General features: G+C 47.9%; 1 protein-coding gene across 1 annotated transcript; it reads right to left on the reverse strand.

Annotated features, from left to right (window-relative positions):
• Positions 1-1,038: 1,038 nt before the first annotated feature.
• Positions 1,039-26,515, reverse strand: ZNF783 (zinc finger protein 783). Its single transcript, XM_017862390.1, has 7 exons — positions 26,420-26,515; positions 25,654-26,049; positions 25,438-25,564; positions 25,161-25,286; positions 6,834-6,962; positions 4,615-4,719; positions 1,039-4,499 (listed from the first exon to the last, which is right to left on the reverse strand). The coding sequence occupies exons 1-7, from the start codon at positions 26,513-26,515 to the stop codon at positions 3,661-3,663; spliced, it is 1,818 nt and encodes a 605-aa protein (XP_017717879.1). The 3' UTR covers positions 1,039-3,660.
• Positions 26,516-26,932: the final 417 nt, after the last annotated feature.

Raw genomic sequence — 26,932 nt, forward strand, 5'->3', positions numbered from 1 at the left:
TGGAATCAGAGCTCAAGTCTAGAGTCCACCTCACAGTCAGGAGCCAGACTCTGGCTCCACCAGACTGCAGCGGACATCCCTCCCCAGGCCATGGCATTGGTCTCAGCTTGGCGGGAGGGGTGGATCTTTGAGATGGTCAACTGGGGGGTGGGGCGGAGTGGGGGCAAGTGCCAAAAGGCGGGTCCTGAAAGTGGAACCTTGGAGAGTCTGGAATGAAGATGTCCACAGTCCACCGTGCTCTCAGAGCTGGGTCCAGTGGATATCAGGGCAGGAGGGACCTCCAAATCTTGTGTTTAGGGCCATTCGCCTTATTCCACAGGCAAGGAAATGAAGAGCGAGAAGGGAGTTTATCGTGTGGCCTTAGGAGTCCTTGTCCTCCTCCTGCCACCCAGGCTGCGCCCTCCCCAGTTCCAGGAGGTGGCAGGGGATGGTGGGGTTGGGACATCCTCCTGGCGAATTCAGGACTCGGCTCCACGTCCCCACGCCTCCATGAGAGTCGCCTCTACCGGAGGCGCAGCCGCCTCGGCCATGGCCCTGTGCTGGCCTGCCTGGGCAGGGAGTCGCTGCTGCCATTGCGCATGGCCCCACACAAGCCTGGCTGCACAGTTCTCTCCGCAGACGGCGTCAGCCCTGCTTTCCCCGCACGGACCGAGCTCGCGGGGCCACCGGGACACGGTACACACGGAGAACGTGCCCGGGAGGCAGCTGTGCCCCAGGCCCAGCGAATTGCGACCGGATGGGCCCCGCCCCTCATCCCGAAGCCAGATCCCCGTTGGCCAGTGCTGGAGGCTCCGCCCCCGCTTGGCTGGCGCCTGCGACCCAGTGCCGGCTTTTCATTGGCCAGCCCGGGAGGCCCCGCCGTCACAGCGTGCTCGGAAGTTTTGTCCGTGCCCGGCAGGTGTGCGCGCCCGCCCACAGGTGTGAGCGCCCGCCCCAGGCTGGTGCCCAACAACCCGCATGTGTCGCCAGCTGCCACTGCCCCGCACGGTCACTCACCTCCCAGAGAGCAGAAACCAGATCACGCGCACGCACTCGTTCATGTCAACAAGTTTATTGAGCACCAATTAGGGCAAGGGACTACCACCTTCACAGTTTTCTTGGGCTTATTAACGTCGTAGCCCACCCGTTTACTTCACAAATGAGGAAGACGAGGACCCTGCTGGGGGAGTTTGGAGCCCAACCAGGGCTCCCACCGAGTCTGGGGCACCCTCAGTTCCTGCACCACAAAGCTTCGGTTGACTCGTTTCAATGTAAAGAGCGTTACTTAAACACGTCCGAGTGCTAGGCAAACTCACAAGACCTACCGCAAAGTTGCGCACGTTGCTATGAAAATAAGAAAAAAGGAGAATCAGCACCTTCTGATACTTACGCAGGGGCATTTGGCATTAGAAAAATAAGCCCAGAAACTCGGCAAAATTCTTAGCCTGAGGCATCCCCAGAACACCTGAGACTAGCTCCTGCAGCTGAGGGTTAAACTCGCGCCCCTGCACTTGCACACATCCTGTCTGAGCTCTTGCTGACAGCCTGTCTCTGATTTGTGAAGCTCCTGGCAAGGGTTGGGGGACCCCAAAGCAAACATGCAGGATCCACAGCACAGAAGGGCGGTGCCTCTTCCCAAACCCAAGGGAGCCTGGCCGAACTGTCACTGACTTGTATATTCACCCTCCTCCCAGAGATGACAGCAATGCTACCACGGGCCCCCAACTCTGCTCAAGACTTTGGAAGTAGTGTGAGGGTCAGAAGGGCAAGGAAATGGCACATCCAGGAACCAAAGCCCCCAGAAGCAGCCCTGAAGGGCGGCCACTTCTCAGTGCCAGACAAGGCGGTAAAAAACAAGGTTCGCCGGGGTCCCATCACTCCAGCTTCAGAGTCACCCACACCAAGGCTGCTCTACAGGCAGCACCGCAGTGGTGTGATGGGATATCAGAAGCCAGCTGACCTCCAGGCTTCTCCGTGAGGCCTGGTATTATTGCCTGAACTTCTACAGTCTGAATCTCATGTTTTGGTAGGAATTTGTTCACCGAAATACAAAGGACTCCTGGGGAACAAAGCCCCGTGGGCGAGTCTTTCACTGAACCCAGGGGAACTGCCACGACTCACTCTAGAAGATAAAGGTCCTTCCTGAGGGATTCTGACAGGGAAAAAAAGGCTGGAATGAGTAGAAAGGAGGCCCTGAATTTGAAAGGAAGCACAAAGCTAGGCTTCATATTTGTCCCAGTGCCTCTTAATTTGATCCTGACAACTCTGAGGTAGGACACACTGGGGCCATGACCCCCTTTGACAGAAGAGGAACATGAGACTAGCCGTGACTGAAGGATTCCCCCAGATCTCCTAGCCCAACTCTGCCCCAGAGCCCAAAGTGCTCAAGGGATAACTCCTGAGAGACTGCCTCCCCTTTAATGTGAACAGCAGGCCTGGAGGCCCAGGGTAGACATGGCCCTCAGCCAGACCAAGGGCCTCCTCTAGGGGAGGGGCTTCCTAGGCTCTCTCCGCACTGCCCCTCAGGGTGCTTTCTGGGGTCCAGTCACTGGATCTTACACACCCACGAACACTGAGCTCTTGGGGAGAAGTGTCTCCGACTCCAGGCTTCAGTTTCCCCTCCCAGCTGACAGACAAAAGTAAATAATGGATGTGCCTATCCTGTGAGGTAAGGACTAGGAATACTGGGAGTCACTCTGGGCCAAGAAACACACACCTAGGGAGACACTGTGCTTCCAAGACAGCAGCCAAGACATCCCCGTCAAAACCCACCAGCTGGGCCAGAAGTGGTGGCTCACGCCTGTAATCCCAGCACTTCAGGAGGCCGAGGCAGGCGGGTCACCTGAGGTCAGGAGTTCAAGACCAGTCTGGATAACATGATGAAACCCTGTCTCTACTAAAAATACAAAAATTAGCCAGGAGTGGTGGCACACCTCTGTAATCCCAGCTACTCAAAAAGCTGAAACAGGAGAATCACTTGAACCCGAGAGGCAGAGGTTGCAGTGAGCAACCTCTGGAGATTGCACCATTGCACTCCAGCCTGGGCAACAAGAGCGAAACTCCATCTTAAAAAAAAAAAAAAAAAGACCCACAGGCTGGTGGAGGTAGTTCCCCTTCCAGTTCTGCGAGCCCCACATGGAAAAGCCGGCTCTTTCCACTTTGCAAAAGGCGAAGTTCCATTAGCAACTACACACACACATTTACAAAAGCACTTGAGTCTCTATAACAAGGGAAAAAAAGTTTCAAAATAGCAAAGTAGAAAACTTTCCAGGACCCTTTCTTCAGGCCAACCATCCACTCCCCGTCTTATGGTGACAGCAGGCAGGAGACCTCTGCACAGAACAAAAATCCCAGGTCCCCGATGTCTCTATCACCCCCATACTGGAAGGCCATGATCTCTGGTCCTCTTGGCTGTGGTACCTACCAGAGGCCCCATCAAAAATAAGGCATCCCTTAAGCCTTAAGGAATCTTTTATAAGTCAGGAATGCAGAAAAGGCAGCAAAGAGTACAAACAGGAAACAGAAGGCACCCGGTCACACACACTGCCACCAGAAGGGCGGTGGGCTTCCCATTTGAATGGGTAAAAACAACAAACCTCTCTCCAACCCAGGAAGAGGAGGAACCCGTGTCAGGCACAAGGGAGAGGCCCTGTCAGGAGTCCCCTGTGGCCTACTGCCTGGTCAGCCCTCTTCCGTGCGGCTGGGCCAGGGTGGCGGGGGGCTCCCGTGGCGGGCAGGGGCGGCAGGCAAGTGTGGGCCAGCCTGGCCTCGGGCGTGGGTCTGCATGTGCACAGCCAGGTGGTGGTTCCGGTTGAAGGTCCGGCCACACTGGGGGCACTGGTAAGGCCGCTCACCAGTGTGGATGCGCTGGTGCCGGAAGAGGTCCGAGGGCCTGCGGAAGGCCTTGCCGCAGTAGGGGCAGGCGGGCCAGCCCTGGCCATTGCCGGTGTGCAGGCGCTGGTGCAGCAGCAGGCTCTTGCGCTGCTGGAAGAAGCGCAGGCACTCGCTGCAGTGGTACATCTTGCTGGCCGCAGGCCGCCGCCCCACCAATGCACGGCCCCCCGCCACAGAGCGGCGGCCCTCAGGCTCCTCAGGGAGCCAGCGGATGACAGGGCCAGGCACCACCACCTCCCCCGGCTCCAGCGTGGTCTGGCTGTCCCCGCAGGTGGTGGGCGAGCGGCCGGTGGCCTCCCGCCGCCCCTCCTCCACGTGGGTCCGCTGATGAATCGTCAGGTTGATCTTCAGGCGGAAGCTCTGCCCGCAGTCGGGGCAGGTGAATGCCCGCTGCCGCCGGCGGGAGAGGACTCGGGGCGTCTCCCCGCCGACCCCCAGTGGCCGTGGCTCCCCTGCCCGCACCCTGGGCACGCCCTGGGCCTGATGACTGCTGGGGCCCCCAGGCCTGTTCCTGGGCCCTGGGGGGATTCTGCATTCGGTCTGGCCTCGGGACACCCCCAGAAAGAGCCGCTCAGGCGTCATCTCGTCTTCAGACTGTGCCTCTGTCTTGATGGCCACACCACCACCTGGCAAAAGGAGTCTACGTTGGTTTCCAAGTGGATCTCACCACCCTGTCCCCCAGGTCACTCGGCCCAGTCTTGGCTTCCAGCTTCAGCCGCCCTCTCTCCCCACAGTGCTCACCGCACATTGCAGGGGTCCTGCTCACTGAGCCCCGCCACACAGGCACTGCCTCGCACGGCCACTCAGTCCTCATTGTTGTCATCAGCCTCATTCCTGGAGGCCAAGCTAAGGATGTCAGGGGAGGGGAGATCAAGCTGCAAGGCCAGGAGCCAGGGAGGCCGGAGGTCAGGGGTCAGCTGGCGGGGGACACAGAAGCAGAGACCCTGGGCACAGCAGAGAGGGTGGCAGGACCCCACCCCCAAGAGTTCTACTGACACCAGTTACCATCTGTGAAAGACAATGAGCCCCAGCGGCCCTCGCTGCCCCCAGACCACCCTAAGAGGCCTCTGCGGACTAGGGGTGGTGAGTGCTGCACCCATGCTCAGCTGCTCATCCACATGACAAATCCGCACAGAGCGTCCATAACCTGCCTGCCACTACACTCACTGGTGACAGGAGGCGCTAGGACCTGAGATTCTTGCCTGGGTCTGTGTGAGTCTCACTCAACTTCCAGGTTGGGTGGAGCCAAGGAGCTGCTGGACAGCAGTGACAAGGACAACCAAGGCAGTGGTAGGTGGTCACAGCAATGTGCTGGAGACCTGAGACCCCAGGTCTCAGCACCCAGCTCTCAGGGGTCCCTAATGTGAGGGAGGAAGGGTCCTGGCACCACACCCTCTCAGGGAAGCAGAGTCTCTGGGCAGAGGGACACAGACTGTTGACATGGGGGCTGGGAGCCTGGCCACGCCAAGACCACATGAATAGCTTTTCCATCATCATCAGACCACATGCCTGGGATCTGATGCCTGGGTTTTCATGCAGTGCCTTTCCAGCCAGGCCAGACCAGACCACAATGGGGAAAGACCAGGAAGGACCCCAGACTGATCTGGGTCCCCACAGTCCCCAGGGAGATAGCAGCTGGAGAGGGAGGGAGGGAACCCTCAGGAGGAAGCCCCTCACCACGTCCCACCACCCAACCCCAACCCCACCCCACTCCCAAAAGGCCCCCACGCTCCTGTGGGGCTCTGCTGCAGCCACAGGTGCCTCCGCCCTTCTTCCCCTGGCCCCATGCCTGGCAGGATGTCCCTGGTGGAGGAGTTTGGAGACTCCCCATCTAGACTCTCCTTTCGACTTAATCAAGGATAAAATGCTGGTGCTGGCTGGGGGCCGTGTGAGAAAGACTCGGCAATGGCCTCTCCCAACACCAGCTGCAGGACACCCACGGCTTGCAGCGTGCATAGCCATCTCCCCAGCAGCCCTGGACATACGCAAGTCCCTGCCAGGGAGAGGAGGCTTAGGGCTTCTCTCTGGAGGGCTTCAGAGGTGAGACAAGAGCTACGAAGGCCACGTCCCCAACACCCCTGCAGGCCAGTGCTAATGACCTGTCCCTCAGCATCTGTCACCCTGATGAGCCTCAAAAGAACAGAGGGTTGGGAGGCTCCAGGACACCGTTCCAGGTCTGCAATGGGGCAGGAACACTGCCTTCCTGCCTAAGAGGGTCCCATCTCCCCAACTCCATGAGCAGAGCCCAGACTTACACACTGGCTGGAAAGAGAAACCCAGGGAATGGAGGAAGATCCAGTGGGGAAGATACCCAGAAATCACCGCAGAGAAAGCAACCAGAGACTGAAAGTCGGGCCAGCGGCAGAACCAGGCAGAGGAGCCAGCCCCGCAGAGGAACACTCAACAGAGAACAGAGCTCTGGACTGTTTGCCAAGTGTTCTGCTAAATGGCCTGATACATATTTTTGTGAAAGGACAGGCAGGGACTGCCTTTAAATAAAAGCAGATAAAGAAGTCTGGAAGGATGGCTAAAGCCAGAGTTCCCAGCAGGTCTTCAGAAAGAGGGCGTTTACTGAGAAACACCACGCTGGCGCCGCACTAGGCACAGGATACACACTGCCCTGTGGATGGGACCCTCACAAGAACCCTAGGGAGGCACAACACACCCATCTACCCCCTCCCCTCACTCTGCTGGACCCGTGTGCCCAGGCCCCCAACACGTGGAGGAACCCACCCGTCTATACAGACTGTTTTCTCATGCTGAAAATGCCAAAACCTACCTTCTTTCAGGCCTGTCTCAGGAGCCCCTTTCCCAGAAAGCCTTTCCAACCCAGCCCAACTAGTCTCCCAGCCATCTCTCCCAGCCCCACGCTTCCAGTGCTTTTCCTCAGCACCGTCGCCTGGTAACCGCGTGCTGCCTCGGGACACTGTTCATCCTGCCGCCTCGCTGTTCTCACTCACCTGCTCCTGGCCCGACTGGGGCCGCTCTCACCTCTGAGTCCTGCTGCTGCCTGGGGGCCTGCCCTTCTTTCAGCTCCTCCTGGGCAGGGCTGAGTGGGCTGGTGAGGTGCTCTGGATATGGAGGGAGGCCTGGAGAATGCAAATCAGTGACACTGAGCACAACACAGAGGTCTCCTGCCCAGACGACCAGGGACCCTCTGGGGAAAGGCAGAGTCACTGGGATCCTGGGGCCTCAGCTGCAGCACAGGGCATGACAGTGAGGTGGACCCCACCGAATACCTGGCAGCTAGATTCCAGTCTAAAGCCTCATGTCCCAGAGAAGGAAACTGCAGCACAGGAATTCAGCAGACAGGAATTCATGGTAATGATCACCAGGCAGGTCATGACAGACTCTGGCATTTTAAGGCAGGAAAGAGAAACACCATGCCTGTCCCAGCAGCCAGTGGGGTGGCCACCACCTCCCATGCTCGGGCCTCCTCCTCCTCCTCCAAGCTGCTCTTACGACATAAGGGACCCAAGGCAGGGCAGAAACACAACTGAAGACATGGCATTAGGAGCATCAAGGTTTCCCCCTCAGAAGTTTTCTTTCAAAATAACTCCATCCCTACACCTACCTCTTAGAACCGAGTCCATTCACGTTTAATCAGTGCCCGCCTCCCAGAGTGATCGTAACCAACCCAGCTGTCAGCAAGACTTTCAAACGGTAAAGCCCCGAAATGAGCACGTGTCCTCTCACACAAGAAATGAAACTCTGATTTTTTTTTTTTCTTTTTTGAGGCGGAGTCTCACTCTGCTGCCCAGGCTGGAGTGCAGTGGCGTGATCTCGGCTCACTGCAAGCTCCGCCTCCCGGGTTCAAGCAATTCTCTGCCTCAGCCTCCCGAGTAGCAGGGACTACAGGCGCCCGCCACCATGCCCGGCTAATTTTTGTATTTTTTTAGTAGAGACGGGGGTTCCACCATCTTGGCCAGGCTGGTCTTGAACTCCTGACCTCGTGATGCATCCTCTCGGCCTCCCAAAGTGCTGGGATTACAAGAGTGAGCTACTGCACCCAGCTGAAGCTCTGATTTTTTAAGCAAAAAAAGATGATGAGAAAAAAACTATGATGAGCAAAAGGCTGACAGTAAGAGAGCTGACAGAATGCTACCATCAGAGATGAAATCAGCAAATGGCTCACATCGTTTGTCCACTTGATGCTAAGAGGAATTTGAAATTGGATGGGCATCAGATCAGAAGGGAACAGACAAGAAACCCAGAATCATGGGAAAAGTGGCTCTACCTCCAAACCTGAGTTTGAATTTACCACGTTGGATCTTCCTAAACTTAAAACTCCAGAGAACAATGCCTTGTCAAGAGATAAAAGAACCAAAAGTGTGGTGGCACATGACTGTAGTCCCTGCTAGTTGGGAGGCTGAGGCAGGAGGATGGCTTGAGTCCACGAGTATGAGGCTGCAGTGAGCCATGACTGTGCCACTGGCATTCCAACCTGGGCTATGCGGCCAGACCCAGTCTCAAATAAATAAATAAATAGTAACGCAAGTGGGGTCCTGTCCACTCTACCTCAACTGAAGTTCTCTTCTAAGAGAAGAGGTAAAACCAGCCAGAAGGTTATCAAAGGGTGAAATACTGATGAAAAATAATAATCCAGTGGGGTCTATGCCTGCTAACACTACTACCAATTCCCCTTTATGTACGGGAGAGTTATAAACCAACAGGTTTTACTGCCCCTAAAAATGTTACTTTCATGACAAGCCTAAAGACGGTTGCTTCATCAGCAGATCCTGAAAATTTCAGTGGATCCTCCTCTGAAGTTTGATCTTTGGATCCTTTCTACAACAAAGAGAAACACATCATCCATCCTACTAAACAGCCCCAAGCATCACAAGGTGGTGACTGAGCAAGATGAAGCCTCAAAAAAGAATGAGAAACAGAACGGTCTAAGTGCAAATATGAATCCTGACTGTTCATGAGCCACTAATAATTGAAAATAAGGCCGGGCACAGTGGCTCATGCCTGTAATCCCAACACTCTGGGAGGCCAAGGTGGAAGAATTACTTGAGCTCAGGAGTTTGAGACCAGTATAGGCAACATGGTGAAACCTGCCTCTACAAAAAAATACAAAAATTAGCTGGGTGTGGTAGCATGTGCCTGTAGTTCCAGCTACTCAGGGGGCTGAGGTGGGAGGATCACTTGAGCCCAGGAAGTTGAGTCTGCAGTAAGCTATGATTGCACCACTCCAGACTGAGCGACAGAGCAAGACCGTGCCAAAAAAAAAAAAAAAAAAAATTTAAGAATAATTTTTAAATATTTGAAAGAAGAGCCAGATTCTGCTGCAGTTGGATTTGAGGGACGGCACTGGCAAAGGAGCAGCACCCCCAGGATCGAGCAGCCTACAAGCCAGCAGTGCTCCTAGTTGGGGCAGTCACAGGCCTCTCCAAAAATGCCACTTCCATCAGTTCCATCAGGTGAAGACCCACGCAGCCCCTTGGCCTCCAGTGCCCCCAGATGAATAAAGGGAAGCACAGGTCAAGAAGGCAACCTCATTGGAGATGATTTTGAATGGCAGGACAGGGCCAGGCGCAGTGGCTCACGCCTGCAATCCCAGCACTTTGAGAGGCCGAGGCTGATGGATCACGAGGTCAGGAGATCGAGACCATCCTGGCTAACACAGTCAAACCCAGTCTCTACTAAAAATACAAAAAATTGGCCGGGCAGCGTTGTGGTGGGCGCCTGTAGTCTCAGCTACTCAGGAAGCTGAGGCAGGAGAATGGCATGAACCTGGGAGATGGAGCTTGCAGTGAGCTGAGATTGTGCCACTGCACTTCAGCCTGGGTGACAAAGTGAGACTCTGTCTCAAAAAAAAAAAAACCAAGAAAGAAAGAAAGAACGGCAGAAGAGACAGCAGCACCGTCTCCCAGAAAATGCCATGAGCTCACCTGTTACAAGTGACGACACACAAGAGTATGCCACTCAGGATAAAAAATAAATAAATGAATAATTTTAAAGTTTATCTGTAAAATGGGAATTTAAAAAATAAAAGAGTAGACCGTGGTGGTGGCAACCAGTGCCCCGAGTAGGCAGGTATCAGCTACAGAGGGATGAAAGAACTGGAATCCCAGAAACAGGCCGGGCACGGTGGCTCATGCCTGTAATCCCAGTACTTTGGAAGGCTGAGGTGGGTGGATCACTTGAGGTCAGGAGTTCAAGACCAGCCTGACCAACATGGCAAAACCCCGTCTCTACTAAAAATACAAAACAAAATTAGCCAGGCATGGTGGCGTGCACCTATAATCCCAGCTACTTGGGAGGCTGAGGCAGAAGAATCACTTGAACCCAGGAGGTGGAGGTTGCAGTGAGCCAAGATCGAGCCATTGCACTCTAACCTGGGCAATAAGAAAGAAACTCCAACTCCAGGAAAAAAAAAAAAAACTGGACTCACAGTAACAATACATGCCAAAGTTCCCAGGTTTCAGCTTGATAATCTACAAATCTTTTATTTCTTTTTAAAGTGGACATATTCTGAATACAGGTTTCCTTATGGAGGCTAAGAGAACAAATGTTTACTTTCATATTTTCTCTGTAAGTAAAAGAGCTGATATATTTTGAATACAGAGTGATTAAAAAAAGGGCGGGGGGGGGGAAGCTGGGGACAGTGGCTCACGCCTGTAATCCCAGCACTTTGGGAGGCCAAGGCAGGAGGGTCACCTGGGGTCAGGAGTTCAAGACCAGCCTGGCCAACATGATGAAACCCCATCTCTACTAAAAATACAAAAATTAACCAGGCATGGTGGTACATGCCTGTAATCCCAGCTACTCAGGAGACTGAGACAGTAGAATCGCTTGAACCTGTGAGGTGGAGGTTGCAGTGAGCTGAGATTGTGCCACTACACTCCAGCCTAGGCAACAGAGTGAGACTCAGTCACACACACACACACACACACACACACACACACACACACACCCCTCACTCTTTAGGGACTCCTGGCTCAGAACACTACAATGGGGGCTCCCAAACCCAAATCCTATACTAGGTTAGTATAGCAGCATCCCCTGGGGAGCACCCCTGGGAGTCTCATCAGTAGGTTCGGGGTAGGCCTAGGAAATATGCATTTTTTAAAAGATTCCTAGAGCAAGAAACATAAATAATTCACAGAATAATAAATTTAAATGGCCCTTAAACATACAAAAAATAGGGCCAGGTGCAGTGGCTCATGCCTGTAATCCTGCCCCTTTGGAAGGCCAAGGCAGGAGGATTGTTGGAGGTCAGGAGTTTGAGATCAGCCTGGGCAACACAGCAAGACCCTGTCTCTACAAAAATTTTAAAACCTGCCAGGCATAGTGGCACATGCCTGTAGTCCTAGTTACTCAGGAGGCTGAGGTGGGAAGACACTTGAGCCTAAGAGTTCAAGGCTGCAGTGAGCCGTGATTATATGACTGCACTCCAGACTGGATGACAGAGTAACATCTTGCCTCAAAAAAAAAAAAAAAGGGAGGGGGGAACAAGATGGTCGAACACAACCGTCCAGCGATTATCTCCCCACAGAAACACCAAAGTCACTACTATTCACACAAGAAAGCACCTTAAAAAAAAACCAAACCCAGATGAGCAGTCACGGTACCTAGCTGTAACATCATAAGAAGGAAAGAAGCACTGAAGAGGGTGGGAAAGATAGTCTTGAATTGCTGATACCAACCCTCCTCCATACCCCCGCAGCAGCCATGCAGCTCCAGAGAGAGAATGTGTGCGCTTGGGGGAAGGAGAGTGCAGTGATTGTAGGACTTTGCATCGGAACTCAGTGCTGCCCTGTCACAGCAGAAAGCAACACCAGGCAGAACCTAGCTGGCACCCACCCACAGAGGGAGCATTTAGAACAGCCCTAGCCACGGACAGGCATGGTGGCTCATGCCTATAATCCCAGCACTTTGGGAGGCCGAGGCAGATGGATCAACTTGAGGCCAGGAGTTTGAGACTGGCCTGGCCAACATGGCGAAACTTCATCTCTACTAAAAGTACAAAAATTAGCCGGGTGCGGTGGCAAGCACCTGTAATCCCAGTTACTAGGGAGACTGAGGCGGGAATCACTTGAGCCCGGGAAGCGGAGTTTGCAGTGAGCCAAGATCACGCCACTACACTCCAGCCTGGGCAACAGAGCAAAACTCTGTATCCAAAAAAACAAAAAACACAAAGTTTACTCAAACATGGTAACAGAGTATTTTCCAAACCTAAAGATATACCAATATTCAAGTACAAGAAGGTTAGCAAACACCAAGCAGAGTTAACCAAAATAAGACTACCTCAAGGCATTTAGTAATCAGACTCCCAGAGGTCAAGGATATTAAAAAAGGATCCTAAAAGCAGCAAAAGAAAAGACACAAATGACATAAAATAGAGCTCCAATACGTCTGGCAGCAGACTTTGCAGTGGAAACCTGACAAGTTTTCAAGAGAGTGGCACAACATATTTAAAGTCCTGAAGGGCAGGCAAGTGGCACATGCCTGTAATTCTAGCACTTTGGAAGGCTGAGATGGGCGGACTGCCAGAGCTCAGGAGTTTGAGACCAGCTTGGCCAATATGGTAAAACCCCGTCTCTACTAAAAATACAAAAAATTAGGCAGATGTGGTGGCCATGCCAGTAATCACAGCTACTTCGAAGGCTGAGGCACAAGAATCACTTGAACCTGGGAGGCAGAGGTTCAGTGAGCCAAGATTGTGCCACTTCACTCCAGTCTGGGCACCAGAGGGACTCTGTCTCCAAAAAACTAAAAATAAAAGTGCTGAAGGCGCCCTGCACGGTGGCTCAAGCCTGTAGTCCCAGCACTTTGGGAGGCCGAGATGGGCGGATCACGAGGTCAGGAGATTGAGACCATCCTGGCCAACACGGTGAAACCCCATCTCTACTAAAAAATACAAAAAACTAGCCAGGCGAGGTGGCGGGCGCCTGTAGTCCCAGCTACTCGGGAGGCTGAGGCAGGAGAATGGCGTAAACCCGGGAGGCGGAGCTTGCAGTGAGCTGAGATCCGGTCACTGCACCCAGCGAGACTCCCTCTTAAAAAAAAAAAAAGAAAAGTGCTGAAGGCAAAAGCTTTTATCCTAGAATAATATATCCAGCAAAATATCCTTCAAACATAAAGGAAAAATAAAGATTTTCTCAGACAAACAAAAGCTGAGAGATTTCATCAACACCAGTTCTGTCCTACAAGAAATGCTAAAGGGAGTACTTCAATCAAAAAGAAAAGGACATTAATAAGGAATAAAACAAAAAATCGGAAGGTACAAAACCCACTGGTAACAGCAAGTACACAAACACAGAGTATGATAATACTGTAATTGTACTGTGTAAGCTACTCACATCTTGAGTAAAAGTCTAAAGATGAACCAATTTTTTTTTGAGACAAAGTCTCGCTCTTGTTGCCCAAAGAAATGCCTAAAGACACGTGCACTATGGGACAGAAAAACTACTGTATGCAAATGGAAACCAAAAAAGAGTAGGAGTAACTAGACTTAGAGCAGACCAAATAGATTTTCAGACAAAACTATAAAAAGAGACAAAGAAGTTCATTATATAATGCTAAAGGGGTGAATTTAGCAAGAGGATATATTAATAGCATAATAAATATATATGCACCCAACTCTGGAGCGCCTAGATAAAGCAAATACTGTGAGAGCTAAAGAGAGAAATAGACCCCAATACAGTAATAACTGGCATCTCTGACACCGCACTTTCAGCACTGGACAGATCATTCAGAAAGAAAACCAACAGAGAAACACTGGACTTAATCTGCACTATAGACTAAAGATATTCACAGAACATTTCATCCAACGGCTGCAGAATACACTTTTTTCTTCTCAGCACATGGATCATTCTCATGGACAGACCATATGTTAGGCCACAAAACAAGTTCTTAAAAACTCAAAAACCTGAAATCATACCAGGTATCTTCCCTGCCTACAATGGAATAAAGCGAGAAATCAATAACAAGCGGAACTTTGGAAACTATATAAACACATGGAAAGTACATAATATGTTCCTGAATGGCCAATGGGTCAACAAAGAAATTGAGGAGGATATTAAGAAGTTTTTTGAGGCCAGCTATAATCCCGGCACTTCGGGAGGGCGAGGTGGGGAAACCATTTGCATCCAGGAGTTTGAGATTACCCTAGGCGACACAGCAAGAACCCATCTCTACAAAAAATCAAAAATTAGCCAGGTATGGTGGCACACACCTTTAGTCCCAGTTATTTGGGAGGCTAAGGTAGGAGGACTGCTTGAGCCTAGGAGGCCCAGGCTGAAGTAAGCTGTGATCACACCCTGCACTCAGCCTGGGCAACAGAGCAAGACCCTGTCTGAAAGCAAAAAAAAAAAAAAAAAGAGGAAGAAAGAAATTTTTTGAAAGAAATAAAAATAGAGGCCGGGTACGGTGGCTCAAGCCTGTAATCCCAGCACTTTGGGAGGCCGAGACAGGCGGATCACGAGGTCAGGAGATCAAGACCATCCTGGCTAACACGGTGAAACCCCGTCTCTACTAAAAAATACAAAAAACTAGCCGGGCGAGGTGGCGGGCGCCTGTAGTCCCAGCTACTCAGGAGGCTGAGGCAGGAGAATGGCGTAAACCCGGGAGGCGGAGCTTGCAGTGAGCTGAGATCCGGCCACTACACTCCAGCCTGGGCGACAGAGCGAGACTCCGTCTCAAAAAAAAAAAGGAAATGAAAATAGAAACACGACATATCAAATTAACCTATGGTACTTGTGAGATACAGCAAAGCAATACTAACATATAAGTTTACAGCAATAAGTGCCTCTATTAAAAAAGTAAAAAAACTTCAAAAAACGCAATCATGCATGCTAGAAAACCAGAAAAGTAAGAGCAAACCAAACTCCAAATTAGTGTAAAAACAATAAAGATCAGAACATAAATAAATAAAATTGAAACAAAAAACAATACAAAAGATCAATGAAATGAAAAGGTGGTTTTCTGAAAAGATAAAATCGACAAATCTTTAGCCAGACTAAGATAAAGAGGACCCAAATAAGAGATAAAAAAGAGATATTACAACTAATACTGCAAAAAATCAAAGGATCATGAGACTATTATGAACAACTACATGCCAATAAATTGAAAAACCTAGAAGAAATGGATAAATTTCTAGACATATACAATCTACCAAGATTCAACCATGAAGAAATACAAAACCTCAACAGACCAGTAACAAGTAATGAGATCAAAGTTGCAATAAAAAGTCTCGCAGCAAAGAAAAGCCAGGGACGTAACGGTTTCACTGCTCAATTTTACCAAACATTTACAGAGGAATTCACACTAATGCTATTCAAACTATTCTGAAAAATAAAGGAGGAGGGAATACCTCCAAACTCATTCTATGAGGCCAGTATTACCCTGACACCAAAACCAAACAAAGACATATCTAAAAAAGAAAGCTACAGGCCAATATCCTGATGAACACTGAAGCAAAAATCTTTAACAAAATACTAGCACACCAAATTCAACAACACATTAAAAAGATCTTTCATCATGACCAAGTGGGATTTATCCCAGGCAGGGTGGAAGAATCATTCAACCTCTGCAAATCAATGAATGTGATACATCTTATCAACAGAACGAAGGACAAAAACCACAGGATTTCAACTGATGCTATAAAAGCATTTGATAAAATTCAACATACTTTCATGATTTTAAAAAATCCAAAAAATGGGTACAGAAGGAATATACTTCAACACCATAAAAGCCATATACAACAGATGCACAGCCAGTTTCCCCTGATACTGAACAGGGGAAAAACTGAAAGCCTTTCCTCTAAGATCGGGAACAAGATAAGGATGAACAAGATAAGGATGCACTTTCACCACTGTTATTCAACATAATCCTGGAAGTCCTAGCTAGAGCAGACAAGAGAAAGAAATAAAGAGCATCCACATTGGAAAGGAAGAAGTTAAATTATCCTTGTTTGCAGATGATCTTATATTTAGAAAAACCCAAAGACTCCACCAAAAAAAACCTATTAGAACTGATAAATTCAGCAAAGTTGCAGCATACGGAATCAACATACAAAATCAGTAGCCTTTTTATATGCCAACAGTGAACAATCTGAAAAAGAAATCAAGAAAATAATCCCATTTACAATAGCTATACATAAAATACCTAGGAAAAAACTTAACGAAAGAAGTAAAAGATGGCTAGAACGAAAATTATGAAAATTAATGCAAGAAATTGAAGAGGACACCAAACAATGGAAAGATATTCCATGCTCAGAATTAGTTATAATGCCCACACTACACAAAGCAATCTACAGACTCAATGCAATTCCTATCAAAATATCAAGGACATTCTTCACAGAAATAGAAAAAATAATCCTAAAGTATATACAGAACCATGAAAAACCTGAAATAGCCAAAGCCATCTTAAGCAAAAAGAACAAAACTGGAGGAATCTATTACCTGACTTCAAATTAAACTACAGATCTATAGTAACCAAAACAGCATGGTAATGGCATAAAAACAGACAGACCAAAAGAACAGAATAGGGAACCCAAAAATAAACCTATACATCTACAGCAAACTCATTTTTACTGGAGGAATCTATTACCTGACTTCAAATTAAACTACAGATCTAGAGTAACCAAAATAGCATGGTAATGGCATAAAAACAGACAAACAGACCAAAAGAACAGAATAGGGAACCCAGAAAGAAACCCACACATCTACAGCAAACTCATTTTTGATAAAGGTGTCAAGAACATATATTAGGCCAGGCGTGGTGGCTCACGCCTGTAATCCCAACACTTTGGGAGGCCAAGGCTGGCGGATCACCTGAGGTCAGGAGTTCAAAACCAGCCTGACCAATATGGTGAAACCCCATCTCTACTAAAAATACAAAAATTAGCCAGCAGTGGTGGCAGGCGCCTATAGTCCCAGCTACTCAGAAGGCTGGGACAGGAGAACTGCTTGAACCCACGAGGCGGAGGTTGCAGTGAGCCAAGATTGTGCCACCGCACTCCAGTCTGGGTGACAGAGTGAGACTCCGTCACAAAAAAGAAAAAAAAAAGAACATATATTGGAATAAGGACAGTCATTTCCATAAATTGTGCCAGGAAAACTGAATATCCATATGCAGAAAAATAAAACTAAACTCCTATCTCTCATCATATAAAAATATCAAATCAAAATAGATTAAAAACTTAAATATAAGACCTCAAACTATCAAACTACTACAAGAAAACATTGGGGAAACTCTCCAGGATATTGGTCTGGGCAAAGATTTGAGTAATACCCTAAAGCACAGACAACCAAAGCAAAAGATGAACAAATGGGATCACATCAAGTTAAAAACCTTCTGCACAGCAAAGGAATCAATCAACAAAGTGAAAAGACACCCCACAGAATGGGAAAAAATATTCGCAAATTATCCATCTGACAAGGGATTCATAACCAGAATATCTAAGGGGCTCAAACAAATCTATAGGAAAAAATCCAAATACCCAATTAAAAAACAATCTGATTAAAAATGGGCAAAAGATCTGAATAGGCATTCCTCAAAAGATGGCATACAGGTTGGGCATGGTGGCTCATGCCTGTAATCTCAGTGCTTTGGGAGGCTGTGGCAGGAAGATTGCTTGAGTCCAGGAGTTCAAGACCAGCCTGGGCAACAAGGCAAAACTCCATCTGTACAAGAAATACAAAAATTAGCTGGGTGTGGTGACACATGCCTCTAGTCCCAGCTACTTGGGAGGATGAGGTGGGAGAATGGCTTGAACCCAGGAGACTGGGTTGCAGTGAGCTCTGATTATGCCACTGCACTCCTGTCACACCTGGGCAACTGAGTGAGACCCTGTCTCAAAAAAAAAAAAAAATGTGGCTGGGCATGGTGGCTCATGCCTGTAATCCCAGGACTTTGGGATGCCAAGGCAGGCGGATCATGAGGTCAGGAGATGGAGACCATCCTGGCTAACATGGTGAAACCTCATCTCTACTAAAAATATAAAAAATTAGCCAGGCATGGTAGAGGGTGCCTGTAGTCCCAGCTACTCGGGAGGCTGAGGCAGGAGAATGGTGTGAACCCGGGAGACGGAGTTTGCAGTGAGTCAAGATGCGCCACCGCACTCCAGCCTGGGTGACAGAGTGAGAATCCGTCTCAAAAAAAAAAAAAAAAAAAATGTACAAATGGCAAACAGATTTATGAAAAGGTGCTCAACATAATCAATCATCAGAGAAATGCATATCAAAACGACAATGATTTATCATCTCATCCCAGTTAAGACAGGCAATAACACACACTGGCAAGGATGTAAAGAAAAGGGAACCGCGAACACTATTGGTGGGAATGTAAATTAGTGCAACCACTATGGAGAACAGTATAGAGGTGCCTCAAAAAAACTAAAAGCAGAACTACCACATGACCCAGCAACCCCACTGCTAAGTATATACCCAAAAGAAAGGAAATCAGTGTATCTATCTGCACTCCTGGGCAACACGGTCATGTTTATTGCAGCATTATTCACAATCGTCAAGATTTGGAAGCAACCTAAGTGTCCATCACCAGACAAATGGACAGAGAAAATGCGGTGCATGTACACAACAGAGCACTATTCAGCTATAAAAAAGAATGAGATTCTGTCATTTGCAACAACATGGGTGGAACTGGAGGACATTATGTTAAGTGAAATAAGCCAGGCACAGAAAGACAAACTTCATATGTTCTCATTCATTTTGGGAGCCAAAAAGTAAAACAGTTGAACTCATGGAGACAGAGAAGTTGAACGATGGTTACCTAAGGCTAGGAAGGGTTGGGGGAAGGTGCAAGGGGGGAAGTAGAGATGGTTAACAGGTAAAAAATATAGTTAAATAGAATGAATAAGATCTAGTATGTGATAGCATAACAGGGTGATTACAGTCAACAATAATTTAATTGTACATTTTGTAATAACTAAAAGAGTATAATTGGAATGTTTATAACACAAAGAAATAAGAAACGCTTGAGGTAATGAATATCCCATTTACTCTGATGTCATTATTACACATTGTATGCCTGTACCAAAATATCTCATGTACCCCATAAATATGCACACCTACTATGTACCATAAAAATTAGAAATTAATAGAAAGAGTTCTAAAGGAAAAAAAAAAAAACTCATCCACACTAAGAGAGGTGCTATTAAAACTACACTGACATACTTCTTACTATTACACTGAAAAGAATCCTACAAGTTTGTCCACATCCTCTGTTGGCAAGAGAACCTTTTTCACAACACAGATGGGAATGTAAATTATTCCCCTGTCCAGGGGGAATTTGGAGATAAATTCTCCCCAAATAACATATTTATTTACCTTTTGACCCAGCAATCCAACCTCCAGGATTACATCTCAAAGACACATTGGGGCCAGGCACAGTGGCTCATATGTAATCTCAACACTTTGGGAGGCTGAGGAAGGTAGATCACTTGAGGTCAGGAGTTAGAGACCAGCCTGGCCAACATGATGAAACCCCGTCTCTGCTAATACAAAAATTAGCCAGGCGTGGTGGCGCATACCTGTGGTCCCAGTCAGTCCAGAGGCTGAGGCTCGAGAATCATTTGAACCCAGGAGTCAGGGATTACAGTGAGACGAGATCATGCCACTGCACTCCAGCCTGGGCAACACAGTGAGTGAGACTCCTTCTCACAAAAAATAAATTTTAAAAAAAGATACATTGGCAAAAACATGAACTGATTTATGCACAAAGTACTCCCTGCAGCATTATTTATATCAGCAAAATGCTGGAAATACTCTAAATGTCCAAGGTATAGACTGTTAAATAAACTATCACACCACAGAACATTCTGAATCCACAGAACTGAGGAAGACCTGTACGTAATCATATGAGGTGATCTCCACAACCTACTGAATAAGACAGGGGTGGGAATACAAATATATCTGTGTTACTGATATTTCCAAAAGAAACATGCTAGTATAAACAAGAAACGAATAAAGATGATTATCTATAGGGAGAGGGCACAAGGATGGAAACGAGATTTCCTTGAATGTACCATGTTAAATCATTTTGAGTTTGCAAATATAAAATATCTTACGTATTCAAAAAATTACGTTACATCAAAAACCAAAAAGAATAATCTATAAAAAAATCTAAAAATAAACAAATGAATGCAACTGTATACCAAGTTGGTGGCATAAGTACACACAGAAAATATTTCAAGTGACTTTAAAAGGCATTATTTTGCCCATAAGTCCTGCACAGAATGTATACAGAGGACAAAAAGAGCTGCAAAAAAATCTTGTATTTCAATGGAAGTCTAATTGTTAGTCATATTATTGCTTCACTGTTTTGAAATTGTAAGATAAATTATAGGATAACGAAGTGCTAGGATTGGATATAAGATCATTGAAGAAATTACGCAAATTTAGTTGAGAATTTAAGATTTCCACATAAAAGGAAAGTGATAAACAACATAAAATCAAAGAACCAGGCCAGGCGCCATGGCTCACGCCTGTAATCCCAGCACTTTGAAAGGCCGAGGCATGGTGGCATGTGCCCGTAGTCCCAGCTGCTCGGGAAGCTGAGATGGGAGGATCACTTGAGCCCAGGAGGTCAAAGCTGCAGTGAGCTGAGATCATGACACTGTTCTCCAGCCTGGGCAACAGAGTGAGACCCTGTCTCAAAATAAATAAATAAATACATACATACATACATACATAAATAAATGGGGGGGGCGCAGGGCGAATTTATCAACTGATAAAGGAATAAACAATATGTGGCATATCTTTACAATGGAGTGTCACTCAGCCACAAAAAGGAATGAAGTACTCATACATACTACAATCAATGTGGATGAACCTTCAAAACATTATGCTCAATGAAAGAAGGCAGGCACAAATGCCACATAATATATGATTCCATTTTTTTTTTTTTTTGAGACGGAGTCTCACTGTGTTGCCCAGGCTGGAGTGCAGTGGTGCAATCTTGGCTCACTGCAACCTCCACCTCCCAGGTTCAAGCAATTCTCCTGCCTCAGCCTCCTGAGTAGCTGGGATTACAGTTGCACACCACCACACCCAGCTAATTTTTTGTATTTTTAGTAGAAACGGGGTTTCACTGTGTTGACCAGAATGGTCGTGATCTCCTGACCTCATGATCCGCCCACCTCAGGCTCCCAAAGTGCTGGGATTACAAGCGTGCGCCACTGCGCCCGGTCGTACGATTCCATTTATATGGAGTTTCCAGATGGATAAATGCATAGACACAGAAAGCAGATCAGAGGCTGCCCAGGGCAGTGGAACAGGTGGGCAGAGGAACAGGCAGTGACTACTAATGGGTATGGGGTTTCTTTTTGATGGAACAAGAAAGGTCTAAAATTGGATTGTGGCGATGGCTGCACAACTTTGTGAATATACTAAAAAACACTCAACTATAGGACGTCCTAGCCAGAGTAATAAGGCAAGAGAAACAAACGGCATCCAAATAGGAAAAGAAGTTAAACTATCTCTCTTTGCTGACAATGATTCTGCACCTAGAAAACCTTAAAAACTCTGCCAAAAGGCTACTGGAACTGATCAACAATTTTAGTAAGGTTTCAGGATACAAAATTAGTGTACAAAAATCAGTAGCATTCCTACACAAGAATAACATCAGCCTGAGAGTGTATAATCAAGAATACAGTCCCATTTACAATAGCTACAAAGAAAAAAAAAAAAAGAAAGAAATACCCAGGAATACAGCTAACCACAGAGGTGAAAGACTCTACAAGGAGAACTATGAAATACTGTTGAAAGAAATCAGAGATAACACAGATACATTTAAAAACATCCCATGCTCATGGATGGAAAGAACCAATATTGTTAAAATGGCCATACTGCCCAAAGCAATTTACAGACTCAATGCTATTCTTTTCAAACTACTCGTATCATTCTTTACAGAATAAGAAAAAACAATTCTAAAATTCATATGAAACCAAAAAAAAAAAGCCAGAATAGCCAAAGCAATCCTAAACAAAAAGAACAAAGTCAAAAGTGTCACACTACCCAACTTCAAACTATACTAGAAGGCTGTAGTAACCAAAATAGCATGGTACTGGTACAAAAACAGACACGCAGACCAATGGAACAGAATAGGAAACTCAGAAATAAAGTCACACACTTACAATAATCTGATCTTGGACAAGGCTGACCAAAAAAAAAGCAATGGTGAAAAGACTCCCTATTGAATAAATGTTGCTGGGGTAACTAGCTAGACATGTGCAGAAGAATGAAGCTACACCCCTACCTTTCACCATATGCAAAAAGTAACTCAAGATGGATCAAAGATTTAAATGTAAGACCTCAAATTATAAAATTCTAGAATAAAACCTAGGAAATACCCTCCTCTATATTGCCCTTGGCAAAGAATTTTTGGCTAAGTCCTCAAAAGCAACTGCGACAAAAACAAAAATTGACAAGTGGGACCTAATTAAACTAAAGAGCTTCTACACAGCAAAGAAACTACCAACAGAGTAAACTGACAACCTACAGAATGGGAGAAAATATCTGCAAACTATGCATCTGACAAAGGTCTAACATCCAGCATCTACAAGGAACTTAAACCAACAAGCAAAAAATGAGCAGAGGACATGAACAGACATTTCTTAAAAAAAGACATGCAAGTGGCCAACAAACATGAAAAAATGCTCACCATCACTAATCATCAGAGAAACACAAATCAAAACCATAATGAGTACCATCTCACACCAGTCAGAATGACCATTATTAAAAACTCAAAAACCATCAGATGCTGGCGAGGCTGCAGAGAAAAGGGAATGCCTATACACGGCTGATGGGAATGTAAGTTAGTCCAGCCACTGTGGAAAGCAGTTTGAAGATTTCTCAAGGGACTTAAAACAGAGCTACCATCTGACCCAGCAATCCTGTTACTGGCTACATACCCAAAGGAAAATAGATCATTATACCAAAAATATACATGCACACATATGTTCATCACAATGTTATTCACAGTGGCAAAGACATGGAATCAACCCGGGTGTCCATCAGTGGTGGGCTGAATAAAGAAAATGTGGTATATATACACCATGGAATACCACATAGCCATAAAAAAGAATGAAATCATGTGCTTTGCAGCAACATGAAGGTGAAGGCCATAATCCTAAGTGAACTAATGGAAGAACAGAAAACCAAATATTGCACGTTCTCACTTATAACTGGGACCTAAACTATGAGCATACATTGACATAAATCTGGGAAAAACACACACTGTGGACTCCTAGAGGGGGAAGGGAAAGAGGGGAGCATGGATTTATGCTCACTACCTTGGGTACTATGCTCACTACCTGGGCACAATATACCCATGTAACAAACCCGCATGTGTACACCTACATCCAAAGTAAAAGTTGAAACTGTTTTTTTTTTTTTTTGAGACTGAGTCTTGCTGTTGCCCGGGCTGGAGTGCAGTGGCCGGATCTCAGCTCACTGCAAGCTCCGCCTCCCGGGTTCACGCCATTCTCCTGCCTCAGCCTCCCGAGTAGCTGGGACTACAGGCGCCCGCCACCTCGCCCGGCTAGTTTTTTGTATTTTTTAGTAGAGACGGGGTTTCACCGTGTTCGCCAGGATGGTCTCAAACTCCTGACCTCGTGATCCGCCTGTCTCGGCCTCCCAAAGTGCTGGGATTACAGGCTTGAGCCACCGCGCCCGGCCTGAAATTTTTTTAAGAAGTACTCAATTGTACACTTTAATAGGTAAATTATATAGTATATGAATTATATCTCAATAAAGCTGTTGAAAAAGACTGGGGGGCCGGGCACGGTGGCTCAAGCCTGTAATCCCAGCACTTTGGGAGGCCGAGACGGGCGGATCACGAGGTCAGGAGATCGAGACCATCCTGGCTAATACGCTGAAACCCCGTCTCTACTAAAAAATACAAAAAAAACTAGCCGGGCGACGAGGCGGGCGCCTGTAGTCCCAGCTACTCGGGAGGCTGAGACAGGAGAATGGCGTGAACCCGGGAGGCGGAGCTTGCAGTGAGCTGAGAGCCGGCCACAGCACTCCAGCCTGGGCGGCAGAGCAAGACTCCGTCTCAAAAAAAAAAAAAGAAAGAAAAAGACTGGGGGGATTTTCATAAGTTTGTTTTTATAGACTTTAGAGACACAAACCAAATGTAAAATGTGGACTTGGGTGTATTACAATTAGGATCCAAAGACCTATAGAAAACATTTTTGAGACAACTGGGGAACCCAAAACAAAGGCTAGGTATTAGATGGTATTAGATGATATTCTGATATTCTATGGGTGTGACCATGGTATTGTGGTTACGTTCAGGAAAAGGGATAAAACAGATGAAGCGAGTGTGGCAAAACCCAGCGGAGTGCTGAGTCTGGGTGATATCACTTGGAGATTCACTGTGTTATTCTACTTTATTAAAATTTAATTTAAAAAAAAAGCCCCCCAGAGGATTGTGATATGCAGTCCCCTTTGGAACCACTGTCCTATATACCAGCTACAAGGACAGGGCATGCCTGGCCCTCCTACCGAGGGCCATGTACACAAATGGAAGCCAGCACACGACAGGCCTTCCTGCCACAGGCTGGGGCTGTGGGACTGCGACGGGGGCACAAGCAATAGCAGGGACATGGACATGCCTGAAGACGCCAGGAGGCAGCAGTGCTGCTGGCAGAGGTATTACTAAGTCCCCACTATATATATATATATATATACACACACACACACACACACACACACATACACACACACACATATTTTGAGACAAAATCTCGCTCTGTCGCCCAGGCTGGAGTGCAGTGGCGCTATCTCAGCTCACTGCAAGCTCCGCCTCCTGGGTTTACGCCATTCTCCTGCCTCAGCCTCCCGAGTAGCTAGGACTACAGGCGCCCACCACCACGCCCGGCTAATTTTTTGTATTTTTAGTAGAGACAGGGTTTCACCATGTTAACCAGGATGGTCTCAATCTCCTGACCTCATGATCCACCCGCCTCAGCCTCCCAAAGTGCTGGGATTACAGGCGTGAGCCACCACGCCCGGCCAGTCCCCACTATTACAAAGTGATCAGCATGTACATGCTTAATATTTGTCACTCGGTCATCACAGCCATGTAAGGTGAGTATGATGGTCCACATCGGACAGATACAGAAACCCTATGGCTCTAAGTCTGCCACCCCTCCTGCCCAGGGTGGCCTTGTACCGAGTGGTCCCACTTTGGGTTAATGGCCTATGCTCCCTTTCTGGCCTCCCTGATTGTCTGGGAAGCCCAAGAGGGTGGGTGATGGTGCAGCTAGCCCCTGGCACTCCCCCCATGCCACCACATCTCGCTCCTTTACTTACCAGTGCCCAACATCCTTGGATGCCCCACCTCTACTTCATTCTGCTTCTCCTGGCCCCACCCGTCAAGACAAGGTTCCTCTCCCCTCTCTATCCGGGTGAGGATGTCCGGTTTGGAGATGGCATAATCTGTGCACAGAACAAGAAATGGGGAAGAGCTGGACCCGAGATGCCCACAAAGATGCAGAGGTGCCCAAAGTACCAAAAGCCAAAACAAAGAAACAGACTGTCCACAGACAACCCGTGGACAGAGGCCCAGATCCTCCCTCCATAGCCTTACCCAGGGAGACCAGGGTCTCGTAGTTGCCCCTCATCACGTGCTTGTAGAGCTCCTTCTGCCAGTCCTCCAGCTTGCCCCACTCCAGCTCAGAGAAATACACAGCCACATCATCAAACGTCACAGGCACCTGGAACCACAAGTATTGCACTCACTCACCCACATGCTCACAGGCTCGACCCCTCGAGCTCTCCCACCCGCAGGGTGTCCCACCGCTACCTTGGGGGCCTCCCCCTTGCTGCCCGGGGGCAGCCGCAGGATCCAGAAGTTCCTGTTACGCAGCAGGTTCTCCACGTTCTCCAGCCGCCTCTGCAGCAGCCCGTACTCCTGCAGCAGGGTCCCCAGCACGGCCCACTTGCCCTCCAGCTGGTTCCCGAACTCCACAGCTGTCTTCTCGCAGTCGGCCAGCTTCTTCTCGGCTGTCCCCGTGCGCCCCTCCAGAGTCAGCAAGCGGGCCAGGCAGGAATCCACCTTCTTTTCCAAGGCCTGAATGGCAGCCACCACTGTCCACAGTGTGATTTCCGTGGAGTAGAGGTACGAGTTCTTCTCAGCAGCTGGCTGGGGCAAGGGTGTGGAAGGACTCTGGTCCTCTGTGTGCTTGTCTGTCTCGGGGACCTGCTCACAAGAAGAGAAAAGAGAGGTATTATGAGAATTATACAATCAAACCTTCCATCTCAAAAACACACCTCAGAAATGACACCTGCAATGGTAAAGCCCCATCTGGGATCCTGAGTTAGCGGCAGCCTTGCGGGAGATGGAGAAGCTAGGGTGTCAGTCCGTCCGCAAACCAGGAAAAGAGCCCTGCCGGGAACCAAGTAAGGCAGCCTGAGCAGACTGAGACAATGACGGTGATTATGGTGATGGTGATGGTTCTGGCTCAGGGATATGGTATAAATAGTTCATACGGCCTTTTTTTTACCTCCACCTCTTTTATTCCGTTGTCCTTCAGTGCCTTGGAAAAAGCTTCTCAAGTGCCTCAACTTACCCTGATATCTGATTCACAAGCCATCATTGTGCATGTGCAATGGGCACAGTCCTGGTTGGTGCTGCTAAAAGCCTCGTTGGAGAGACAAATCGACATCTCACCCCTCAATTTCATTCATCCTTCATGGTTAAATCACCACGGAGTACTAACTTCCAAAATTACCTCAAATGCATCCATGTTTCTCCTTCTCCACTGCCAGTGTCTAGTCCAAGTCCCCATCACCTTGCTTGGCCTCAGCCACTGCAGTCCTGCCTACCTGATTTCCCCACTTCCAGTCTTCTCCCCCACTTCCAGCCTTCTCCACGACAATACACTTTCCACAGAGTAACTGGTAATCTTTTTTTTTTTTTTTTTTGAGATAGAGTCTTGCTCTGTCGCCCAGGCTGGGGTACAGTGACGCAATCTCAGCTCACTGCAACCTCCACCTCCCGAGTTCAAGCGATTCTCCTGACTCAGCCTCCCGAGTAGCTGGGACTACAGACACCCGCCACCACACCTGGCTGGTTTTTATAT

The sequence above is a fragment of the Rhinopithecus bieti genome, unplaced genomic scaffold, assembly GCF_001698545.2.
Source record: "Rhinopithecus bieti isolate Rb0 unplaced genomic scaffold, ASM169854v2 scaffold_64120, whole genome shotgun sequence".
Classification (NCBI taxonomy): Eukaryota; Metazoa; Chordata; class Mammalia; order Primates; family Cercopithecidae; genus Rhinopithecus; species Rhinopithecus bieti.